At 43.6% G+C, this 12,668-nt stretch overlaps 1 protein-coding gene across 2 annotated transcripts; it reads left to right on the forward strand.

The window, feature by feature from the left end:
• The first annotated feature begins 10,207 nt into the window (after positions 1–10,207).
• LOC732845 (Helminthosporium carbonum susceptibility 1) lies at positions 10,208–12,302 on the forward strand. Of its 2 annotated transcripts, none has more exons than XM_008651161.4 (5): positions 10,208–10,494; positions 10,641–10,813; positions 11,097–11,327; positions 11,421–11,803; positions 11,904–12,302. In XM_008651161.4, exons 1-5 carry the CDS (start codon positions 10,299–10,301, stop codon positions 12,061–12,063), a joined length of 1,143 nt encoding a protein of 380 aa, XP_008649383.1. In that variant the 5' UTR covers positions 10,208–10,298; the 3' UTR covers positions 12,064–12,302. The 2 variants fall into 2 exon arrangements, with proteins under 2 accessions (XP_008649383.1, NP_001105920.2); NM_001112450.2 differs by having other exon boundaries at positions 10,234–10,494; positions 11,100–11,327; positions 11,904–12,295.
• Positions 12,303–12,668: the final 366 nt, after the last annotated feature.

Below are 12,668 nucleotides of genomic sequence, written 5' to 3' on the forward strand. Positions count from 1 at the left end.
ACCACGGGATAACCACCGTGTCAACTCTGTGATTGCTTTCTTGTGGTTATTGTGTTTTGACTCCTCTCTAGCCACTTGGCCATACCTGTGCTAACTCTTAACAAGTTTTTGTGGCTTAAGTTTTTGAAGTTTTACAGGATCACCTATTCACCCCCCCCTCTAGGTGCTCTCAGCTTTGAATGTATGATTAAAGGCTCAAAGAAGATCAACGAGCTTGATGAACCCTCCACGTCCGAAGCACAACCGGTGGCATTCAAGGCAACGGAGGAGAAGAAGGAGGAGCCTACACCGAGTAGACAACCAATTGACGCCTCCAAGCTCAACAATGAGGAGATGGCTTTAATCATCAAAAGCTTTCGCCAAATCCTCAAGCAACGGAAGGGGAAGGATTACAAATCCCGTTCCAAGAAGGTTTGCTACAAGTGTGGTAAGCCCGGTCACTTTATTGCTAAATGTCCATTATCAAGTGACAGTGATAGGGATAACGACAAGAAGGGCAAGAGGAGAGAAAAGAAAAGGTACCACAAGAAGAGGGGCGGCGATGCCCATGTTTGCCGCGAATGGGACTCCGATGAGAGCTCCACCGAGTCCTCCTCTGACGAGGACGCCGCCAACATCGCCGTCACCAAGGGACTCCTCTTCCCCAACGTCGACCACAAGTGCCTCATGGCAAAGAACGGCAAAAAGAAGAAGGTTAAATCTAAATCCTCCACTAGATATGAGTCTTCTAGTGATGAAAATGCTAGTGATGAGGAGGATAACTTACGTACCCTTTTTGCCAATCTTAACATGGAACAAAAGGAAAAGTTAAATGAATTAATTAGTGCTATTCATGAAAAGGATGACCTTTTGGATTCCCAAGAGGACTTCCTAATTAAGGAAAACAAGAAACATGTTAAGGTTAAAAATGCTTATGCTCTACAAGTTGAAAAATGTGAAAAATTATCTAGTGAGCTAAGCACTTGCCATGAGACCATTGACAACCTTAGAAATGAAAATGCTAAATTAATTGCTAAGGTTGATTCCCATGTTTGTATTGATTCAATTTCCAATCCTAGAGATGATAATGTTGATTTGCTTGCTAGGATTGACGAATTGAATATTTCTCTTGATAGCCTTAGGATTGAAAATGAAAAGTTAATTGCTAAGGCTAAAGATTTTGATGTTTGCAATACTACTATTTCCGACCTTAGAACTAAGAATGATATGTTGCATGCTAAGGTTGTAGAACTAAAATCTTGCAAACCCTCTACATCTACCGTTGAGCACACTTCTATTTGTACTAGATGTAGAGATGTTGATATCAATGCTATTCATGATCACATGGCTTTAATTAAACAACAAAATGATCATATAGCAATTTTAGATGCTAAAATTGCCGAGCATAACTTAGAAAATGAAAAGTTTAAATTTGCTAGAAGTATGCTCTATAATGGGAGACGCCCTGGCATCAAGGATGGCATTGGCTACCAAAGGGGAGACAATGTCAAACTTAGTGCCCCTCCTAAAAGATTGTCTAATTTTGTTAAGGGCAAGGCTCCCATGCCTCAGGATAACGAGGGTTACATTTTGTACCCTGTCGGTTATCCCGAGAGCAAAATCAGGAGAACTCATTCTAGGAAGTCTCACTCTGGCCCTAATCATGCTTTTATGTATAAGGGTGAGACATCTAGCTCTAGGCAACCAACCCGTGCTAAGTTGCCTAAGAAGAAAACTCCTAGTGCATCAAATGAGCATGACATTTCTTTCAAAACTTTTGATGCATCATATGTTTTGACTAACAAATCCGGCAAGGTAGTTGCCAAGTTTGTTGGGGGCAAACACAAGGGGTCAAAGACTTGTGTTTGGGTACCCAAAGTTCTTGTTTCTAATGCCAAAGGACCCAAAACCGTTTGGGTACCTGAAGTCAAGAACTAAAATTGTTTTGTAGGTTTATGCATCCGGGGGCTCAAGTTGGATACTCGACAGCGGGTGCACAAACCACATGACAGGGGAGAAGAAGATGTTCTCCTCATATGAGAAAAACAAAGATCCCCAACGAGCTATCACATTCGGGGATGGAAATCAAGGTTTGGTCAAAGGATTGGGTAAAATTGCTATATCACCTGACCATACTATTTCCAATGTTTTTCTTGTAGATTCTTTAGATTACAATTTGCTTTCTGTATCTCAATTATGTCAAATGGGCTACAACTGTCTCTTTACTGATGTAGGTGTCACTGTCTTTAGAAGAAGTGATGATTCAATAGCATTTAAGGGTGTGTTAGAGGGTCAGCTATACTTGGTAGATTTTGATAGAGCTGAACTCGACACATGCTTAATTGCTAAGACTAACATGGGATGGCTCTAGCATCGCCGACTAGCCCACGTTGGGATGAAGAATCTTCATAAGCTTCTAAAGGGAGAGCACATTTTAGGATTAACTAATGTTCATTTTGAGAAAGACAGGGTTTGTAGCGCATGCCAAGCAGGAAAGCAAGTTGGCACTCATCATCCACACAAAAACATCATGACAAAGTGACAGGCCACTGGAGCTCCTACACATGGACCTATTCGGCCCGATCGCTTACATAAGCATCGGCGGGAGTAAGTACTATCTAGTTATTGTGGATGATTATTCTCGCTTCACTTGGGTGTTCTTTTTGCAGGAAAAATCTCATACCCAAGAGACCTTAAAGGGATTCTTGAGACGGGCTCAAAACGAGTTCGGCTTAAGGATCAAGAAAATTAGAAGCGACAATGGAACGGAGTTCAAGAACTCACAAATTGAAGGCTTTCTTGAGGAAGAGGGCATCAAGCATGAGTTCTCTTCTCCCTACACCCCACAACAAAATGGTGTAGTGGAGAGGAAGAATCGAACTCTATTGGACATGGCAAGAACCATGCTTGATGAGTACAAGACACCGGATCGGTTTTGGGCCGAGGCGGTCAACACCGCCTGCTACGCCATCAATCGGTTATATCTACACCGAATTCTCAAGAAGACATCCTATGAACTCCTAACCGGTAAAAAGCCCAATATTTCATATTTTAGAGTTTTTGGTAGCAAATGCTTTATTCTTGTTAAAAGAGGTAGAAAATCTAAATTTGCTCCTAAAACTGTAGAAGGATTTTTACTAGGATATGATTCAAACACAAGGGCATATAGAGTCTTTAACAAGTCCTCAGGACTAGTTGAAGTTTCTTGTGACGTTGTGTTTGATGAGACTAACGGCTCTCAAGTAGAGCAAGTTGATCTTGATGAGATAGGTGAAGAACAGGCTCCGTGCATCGCGCTAAGGAACATGTCCATTGGAGATGTGTGTCCTAAGGAATCCGAAGAGCCTCCACATGCACAAGATCAACCATCCTCCTCCACGCAAGCATCTCCACCAACCCAAAATGAGGACGAGGCTCAAGTTGATAAAGAGGAAGAACAACATGATGAGCCACCTCAAGATGACGATAATGATCAAGGGGGAGATGCAAATGATGAAGACAAGGAGGATGAAGAACCAAGGCCGTCACACCCAAGAGTCCATCAAGCAATCCAACGAGATCACCCCGTCGACACCATCCTCGGCGATATTCATAAGGGGGTAACTACTCGGTCTCGTGTTGCACATTTTTGTGAGCATTACTCTTTTGTTTCCTCTATTGAGCCACACAGGGTAGAGGAAGCACTTCAAGATTCGGATTGGGTGATGGCGATGCAGGAGGAGCTCAACAACTTCACGAGGAACGAGGTATGACATTTAGTTCCACGTCCTAACCAAAATGTTGTAGGAACCAAGTGGGTCTTCCGCAACAAACAAGACGAGCATGGTGTGGTGACAAGGAACAAAGCTCGACTCGTAGCCAAGGGGTATTCACAAGTCGAAGGTTTGGATTTTGGTGAAACCTATGCACCCGTAGCTAGGCTTGAGTCAATTCGCATATTATTAGCCTATGCTACTTACCATGGCTTCAAGCTTTACCAAATGGACGTGAAGAGTGCCTTCCTCAATGGACCAATCAAGGAAGAGGTCTATGTTGAGCAACCTCCCGGCTTTGAAGACAATGAGTATCCTAACCATGTCTATAGGCTCTCTAAGGCGCTTTATGGGCTCAAGCAAGCCCCAAGAGCATGGTATGAATGCCTTAGAGATTTCCTTATTGCAAATGGCTTTAAAGTCGGCAAGGCCGATCCTACTTTATTCACTAAAACTCTTGACAATGATTTGTTTGTATGCCAAATTTATGTTGATGATATTATATTTGGGTCTACTAACGAATCTACATGTGAAGAATTTAGTAGGATCATGACACAAAAATTCGAGATGTCTATGATGGGGGAGTTGAAGTATTTTCTAGGATTCCAAGTCAAGCAACTCCAAGAGGGCACCTTCATTTGTCAAACAAAGTATACTCAAGACATTCTAACCAAGTTTGGAATGAAGGATGCCAAGCCCATCAAGACACCCATGGGAACAAATGGGCATCTCGACCTCGACACGGGAGGTAAGTCCGTGGATCAAAAGGTATACCAGTCGATGATTGGTTCATTGCTTTATTTATGTGCATCTCGACCAGACATTATGCTTTCCGTATGCATGTGTGCAAGATTCCAAGCCGACCCTAAGGAATCATACCTTACGGCCGTAAAACGAATCTTGAGATATTTGGCTTATACACCTAAGTTTGGGCTTTGGTACCCTCGGGGATCCACTTTTGATTTGATTGGTTATTCGGATGCCGATTGGGCGGGGTGTAAGATTAATAGAAAGAGCACATCGGGGACTTGCTAGTTCTTGGGAAGATCCTTGGTGTCTTGGGCTTCAAAGAAGCAAAATTCGGTCGCTCTTTCTACTGCTGAAGCCGAGTACATTGCCGCAGGCCATTGTTGCGCACAATTGCTTTAGATGAGGCAAACCCTGCGGGACTATGGTTACAAATTAACCAAAGTTCCTCTTCTATGTGATAATGAGAGTGCAATCCGCATGGCGGATAATCCCGTTGAGCATAGCCGCACTAAACACATAGCCATTCGGTATCATTTTCTTAGGGATCACCAACAAAAGGGGGATATCGAGATTGCATACATTAACACTAAAGATCAATTAGTCGATATCTTTACCAAGCCTCTTGATGAACAAACTTTTACCAAACTTAGGCACGAGCTCAATATTCTTGATTCTAGGAACTTCTTTTGCTAAATTTGCACACATAGCTCATAAGTATACCTTTGATCATGTCTCTTTTATATATGCTATGACTAATGTGTTTTCAAGTCTATTTCAAACCAAGTCATAGGTATATTGAAAGGGAATTGGAGTCTTCGGCGAAGACAAAGGCTTCCACTCCACTCCACAACTCATCCTTCGCCGTCACTCCGGCATCTCTCCAACTTTGGTATAATCTTCACTCATTTATTTTATAACCAAAGGAGGAGAAAGTACTTCGAAGGGCTCCAATGATTCCGTTTTTGGCGATTCATGCCAAAGGGGGAGAAAATATGAGCGCCCAAAGCAAAAGGACTGCACCACCACCTAAGTCTAAAATAGAGATTTTCAAATTGGTAAATTTCAAATTAGTATCTTATTGTGTTCAAAAGGGGGAGAAAGTAGTATTTCAAAATGGATATATCAAAACCCTCTTGAACACTAAGAGGAGGATCTCATTTAGGGGGAGTTTTTGTTTTAGTCAAAGAAAAAGCATTTGAAACATGGGGAGAAAATTTCAAATCTTGAAAATGCTTCACAAAATCTTATTCATTTACCTTTGACTATTTTGCAAAAAGACTTTGAAAAAGACTTACAAAAAGAATTTGCAAAAACAAAACATGTGGTGCAAGCGTGGTCCAAAATGTTAAAAATGAAGAAACAATCCATGCCTATCTTGTAAGTATTTGTATTGGCTCAATTCTAAGTAACCTTTGCGCTTACATTATGCAAACTAGTTCAATTATGCACTTCTATATTTTCTTTGGTTTGTGTTGGCATCAATCACCAAAAAGGAGGAGATTGAAAGGGAATTAGGCTTACACCTAGTTCCTAAAATAATTTTGGTGGTTGAATTGCCCAACACAAATAATTGGACTAACTAGTTTGCTCTAGTGTACAAGTTATACAGGTGCCAAAGGTTCACACTTAGCCAATAAAAAGACCAAGTATTGGGTTCAACAAAAGAGCAAAGGGGCAACCGAAGGCACCTCTGGTCTGGTGCACCACCGGACATGTCCGGTGCACCAGAGGACTCCAACTCAAACTCGTCACCTTTGGGAAATTCCAGAGGCAACTCCGCTATAATTCACCGGACTGTCTGGTGTACACCGGACAGTGTCCGGTGCTCCAAGGAAGAGCGGCCTCAGGAACTCGCCAGCTTCGGGAATTCATTTCAGCTGCTCCGCTATAATTCACCGGACTGTCCGGTGTACACCGGACTGTCCGGTGTATCTGCGGGGCAACGACTATTTCGGCGCCAACGGCTACCTGCAGCGCATTAAATGCGCGTCAGCGCGCGCAGAGGTCAGGCACGCCTATGCTGGCGCACCGGACACTCTACAGTACATGTCCGGTGCGCCACCGGACATCCAGGCGGGCCCAGAAGACAGAGCTCCAACGGTCGGAACCCAACGGCTTTGGTGACGTGGCTGTCGCACCGGACATGTCTGGTGTGCACCGGACTGTTCGGTGCACCATGCGACAGACAGCCCCACCAAACGGCTAGTTTGGTGGTTGGGGCTATAAATACCCCCAACCACCCACCATTCATTGCATTCAAGCTTTCCACTTCTCAACTACTTACAAGAGCTCTAGCATTCAATTCTAGACACACTCAAGAGATCAAATCTTCTCCCAAATTCCACACAAAGCTTTAGTGACTAGTGAGAGAGATTTGCTTGTATTCTTTCGAGCTCTTGCGCTTGGATTGCTTTCTTCTTTCTTGCGATCAAACTCACTTATAATTGAGGCAAGAGACACCAATCTTGTGGTGGTCCTTGTAGGAACTTTGTGTTCCAAGTGATTGAGAAGAGAAAGCTCACTCGGTCCGAGGGACCGTTTGAGAGAGGGTAAGGGTTGAAAGAGACCCGGCCTTTGTGGCCTCCTCAACGGGGAGTAGGTTTGCGAGAACCGAACCTCGGTAAAACAAATCCACGTGTCTCACTCCTTATTCGCTTGCGATTTGTTTTGCCCCCTCTCTCGCGGACTCTATTATATTTCTAACGCTAACTCGGCTTGTAGTTGTGATTATTTTTAAGAATTTCAGTTTCGCCCTATTCACCCCCCTCTAGGCGACTTTCAGATGGCACACATGTATATAAAGGAATATAATTTCTCCTTTTAGATTTTCTTACAAAGTGGGTATTACATGTACCTACCACATACACTATTTACGCTAAAAACTATACAATTTTATGCTTGAACACAGAATTCGTATATCAGTTTACTGCATGTATATTTTTTGCATGCACATTGGAAAGACAATTCCTTGATTTATGTTGTTCGTAATTACCAAAAAATCAAATCATTTATGTTCGTAATTGCTAGATTTTTACGTCTTCCATAAAACTGTCCCTAATTCTCGCCTGTTCTTAATTACCATAAAAAATCAAATCAAATCACTTATAGTCTTAACTGCCAAATTTTTATATCTGCCATAAAATTGTCCCTAATTTCCGTCGGCGTTCTTAGTTGGACCGATATTAGGTTTTTTCAATTATGCTACACTGTCTAAATATTTATGCGACGTTGTATAAGAATTTGTGCTTTGTGTGACTCATGTCATCCAATTTTTTGTGCGCGTGCAGTGGAAAGGACATATAATCTAAAATTTGCGTGCATGCAATGGAAACTCCTACAATTTGCCTTAATTTTTAGATGTGCATAAAAATAGAAATTGCATGCATACGACTCCCATATTTTTCAGATCTGCCATAAAAATAGGATCGTAAATACAACCCACCAAACTATCAACCTCTCATATTGGCTCGATATTTATGTTTATAACTGAGAGGTTTTATGCCTAAAACTTAAGGTATTTACGCTCGAACCTGTAGATGCATCCACCAGTGAACCACATGCCAGATTTTTTACGTAGTATACCACATTGCATATATAACTACACCATGTTGCATAATTTGTATAAGTATATATCATAAACTGGTGCTAACGAGCCTAGTTGCATGTCTGTTGAAGCGATCATATATTTATACACGAAATAAAGCATTTAAATAATTTTTTTTTGTTTTCATGCATGCCAATCCATTTCCTTTCATCGCACATCCTGCCATCCTAAATTTGTGTGCATGCATCAAGAAACAGATTTTTACACAGTATACTGAATTGAATAAATACCTACACCTTGTAACATAATTAATATCAGTATATTATAAACTAGTCCTAACGAATTTAGTTGTATGGCTGTTGGAGCGATCCTATATTTATGGAGAAAATAAAGTATTAAATATTTTTTTTTGTTTCCATGCATGCCAATCCATTTCCTTTCATCGCATATTCTTGTCATCTTAAATTTGTGCTCATGCAACAGGAAACAAATTTTTACGCAGTGTACCAAATTGCATAAACACCTACACCGTGTTGCATAATTAGTATCGTTATATAACATAAACTAGTCTTGACAAGCCTATCTAAATGGGTTTTAGAGTGATCTTATATTTATGGAGGAAATAAAGCATTAAATATGAATATTTGTTTTCATACATGACAATTCATTTCCTTTTATCGTACAAATTTTGCCATCCTAATTTTGTGCACATGCAGCAGGTAAAAAACTTTTACGTAGTGTACCAAATTGCATAAATATCTACACCGTGTAGCATATTTAGTATTAGTATATATATCATAAACTGGTCCTAACGAGCCTAGCTGCATAGCTGTTGCAGCGATCCTATATTTATGGAGAAAATGAATCATTTAAAAATAGAAAAAGTCAGAATCTTTTTTTTAAAACTTTACGCGTATGCAGGGACACATGTTTGACTTATGCATCCATTCTTTTTTTGCGAGCATAAACGTGGGGTGGGGAGCGCACCCGACAAACTGGCTTGGGGAGTGAGTGGGCGCGCCGGCCTGGACCAGGTCGCAGGGGTGGTCGGCCTGGGCTTCCTCTAACTATTTGAAGCCCAGGGTTCCTAATATACCTTTCCCTATATATATATGGCTTCTTTGGAAGCTTTACTTAAAAAACTTTAGCTTTAGCTTTTGAGCTTCACCATAAAACAACTCCAGCAAATTGTTAAGGTGGGTTTCAGAAGCGTTTGACTTCCACATGAACTCCAGCTTCTATAGTACAATTGATTTGTGTGAGTTTCCTTGATTACCCTTTATGATTAGTGGGTTGTCGCGAGAGAAAACGTAAGTTATATATTGCGTAACCAGTGGCATGGTGGGTAATTTTTGTACAACTTCATGAGGAGATATAAAAACGGTGTTTTTGTAGCACCCTCTAAGAGTTTCATGAATTTCATGAAATTGACCTCTAGTTTCGATTTTTTTAAAGCTAGAGCTCGTGGAGCTGGACCAGTTTAGGTGGAAGAAGTTGGAATGAAGTTGAAATTTTTGAAGTGAAGCTCTCTCAAATAGAGCGTTAATCTACATTATTAATATTTGACTTCTAGATAAGCGAGAATGGCACTCTTTAGAATGGAGCAACTGGGCTTAGCTACATTTATGATATGGAGGTTCTTAGTTGTATTATGTAGTTTCTTAGCTACCTTTTATATTTGGAAAACCGAACCAGACTCTGGATTGTACATAGCCTTTGAAGAATTATTCAAGAGTTAATTAAGCTGTAATGCCACTAATATTAAGGTTTAATTTACCCTTGTATTCAATACTTAACGTTATATATTCTCTATAATTAAACATAGTCCAACTTAAAAAATGATTTTTGCAAAGATAGAATTATATGTTTTTTGTGAGGGCTAATAGTTTAATGAAGTTATCGATGTTTGTATATTTCACGACTATAACCTTCACCTCTGACCGCTAATGCTTGTTTAGACCATATTTGGATGTTGTTGTATTAAAATATTATGTTATTAAGGAACCATTGTTTTAGCATTGTATTCAAAATTATGAAGTTTTTATATGCAAATGATTCACTCGAAAAAACAAAAGTATCAAAATCATAGTATTTTCTCTCTCTAAAATTCCAAAAATATTTTACATCTAAAGTTGATGTCTTGGCCTCCCGCGCTGTTTTACCTTCCTCCTCTGGACACCAACCACAGGCCGACAACCGAGTAAGCCGGTCAATTTTGGTATCCTGCTCATGACTCATATCAGGCGGTAGCCGAGCAGCCGCCCAGCTTTCTCATGCCAGAGCAAACCCATAGGTCCAGTCCAAATCCAATCCCTGTTGCCATCAGAATTTCAGGGGCAGCCATGGCCGAAAAGGAGAGCAACGGAGTGCGGGTGTGCGTCACCGGAGGAGCCGGGTTCATCGGCTCCTGGCTCGTCAGGAAGCTCCTCGAGAAAGGCTACACCGTCCACGCCACCCTGCGGAACACCGGTGCGTCTGATGGCGGCTCCTCAGCTCGATCCGCGCGTCGCGAAAGGCGAAACACGCCAAAGGCGAAAGGAGTGGGTCGGGTCTCGTGTGTGGCTGCCTGATGATTCGGGAATCTTAGCCGGATTCGTGTGCTGGTGGGTGTGCAGGGGACGAGGCGAAGGCGGGGCTGCTGCGTCGGCTGGTCCCCGGCGCGGCGGAGCGGCTGCGGTTGTTCCAGGCCGACCTCTTCGACGCCGCCACCTTCGCGCCGGCGATCGCTGGGTGCCAGTTCGTCTTCCTCGTCGCCACGCCATTCGGGCTCGATAGCGCCGGCTCCCAGGTGAAGCTTGCCGTCGCGTTCGCTCCCTTCACTGTTTTACTAGTCAACGAGTGGTCAGGCGGCGACGCGCCGTGCTGTCTCTTCTTAATTTTAAGTTGTGGAAAATTACTGTCCTTGCAAAGGAAAAATTTGATCAGACTGAGTATGAGTAAAGACCAGTAAGACAGCACAAGGATTGCGAGCTGCGACTGCGAGCAGAGGAAACGTCTTCACAGTTATTCTTGTCTGCCTTGTTTTTCTCTATCTGAAGCAAAATCTTGTGGTGCCCATCGACCGCGTATAGCAGTATAAGAGCACGGCGGAAGCTGTGGTGGACGCGGTGCGCGCGATCCTCCGGCAATGCGAGGAGTCCCGGACGGTGAAGCGAGTGATCCACACAGCCTCCGTAGCGGCCGCCTCGCCGTTGCTGGAGGAGGAGGTCTCCGCCTCCGGCGTCGGGTACAGAGACTTCATCGACGAATCTTGTTGGACTTCGCTCAACGTTGACTATCCTCTCCGAAGCGCACACTTCGACGTAAGTAGTATACAAGCGAAGCTTCTTCTGATTTCTGAACTGGAACGCCTGATCACATTAATATTTTTTAGCTGACGGCCATTTGATTTGCAGAAGTACATACTGTCGAAGCTGCGGTCAGAGCAGGAGCTCCTGAGCTACAACGGCGGCGAGAGCCCGGCGTTCGAGGTGGTGACCCTGCCGCTGGGGCTCGTGGCGGGCGACACGGTCCTCGGCCGCGCCCCGGAGACGGTGGAGAGCGCCGTGGCGCCCGTGTCCCGCAGCGAGCCCTGCTTCGGCCTCCTGCGCATACTGCAGCAGCTCCTGGGGTCGCTGCCGCTGGTGCACGTGGACGACGTCTGCGACGCGCTCGTCTTCTGCATGGAGCGGCGCCCCTCCGTCGCCGGCCGCTTCCTCTGCGCCGCCGCGTACCCGACGATCCACGACGTGGTCGCCCACTACGCCAGCAAGTTCCCTCACCTCGACATCTTGAAAGAGTAAGATCAAAAGCGTCCACAGCGACAGCATCACCCTGCACACAAGAACTGACTGCCGATTTACGTTTCTGTTGCGATTGGTTGGATTGATCTGCGTCAGGACGGAGGCGGTGGCGACGGTGCGGCCTGCCCGGGACAGGTTGGGCGAGCTGGGCTTCAAGTACAAGTACGGCATGGAAGAGATTCTGGATAGCAGCGTTGCCTGTGCGGCGAGATTAGGTTCCCTTGACGCATCCAAGCTCGGCCTACAGAAAGGATAAAAGCTCGAAGCTTACTCATAAGCACCATGGGGAACTTGGATTGTTCGCTGTCCACTATACGCGTTCGAAATTTGGAAACTAGACATACTCCAATAAAACAAGAGGTAAAGAAACGTGGGCTAACTGATACGCGTTGAGCAGTTGAGCTAGCCTAGTTTAGTCCACCTGTGTGCAGGGTTTAAAACTTCGACGAAATTTTATGACTTGCGATAATTTTAGGCCTCTAAATATCAACCATACACTCTAAATTGTATATGTGCATACACATATAGCCATATGGACGCTCTGATCTAGCATCCTACACCTATGCACCTCTCTAAGAACAACTCCAACAGCCTCACTAAATATATCAGATTCGGTAAAAAAAAACCCAGTTAAAATTGTATCCAATAGTCTCGTTTTATTCTTATCTTCTCTATCCAACTCGTCATATGGTCCCTTTCGCTAGACATCTTTGCCAAGGCGTACGGCTCGCCATATCCCTCGTCATGCCCAACTGTCCTCCCGCCGTCGCAGAGAATTCACTCTCCCACGCGCCCTTCTGCTCCCGCGTCGTCCACCCTGCTACTAGGTCGCACCGTCGGCACCGCGAGTACGCCTCGTCC

The sequence above is a fragment of the Zea mays genome, chromosome 1, assembly GCF_902167145.1.
Source record: "Zea mays cultivar B73 chromosome 1, Zm-B73-REFERENCE-NAM-5.0, whole genome shotgun sequence".
Classification (NCBI taxonomy): domain Eukaryota; kingdom Viridiplantae; phylum Streptophyta; class Magnoliopsida; order Poales; family Poaceae; genus Zea; species Zea mays.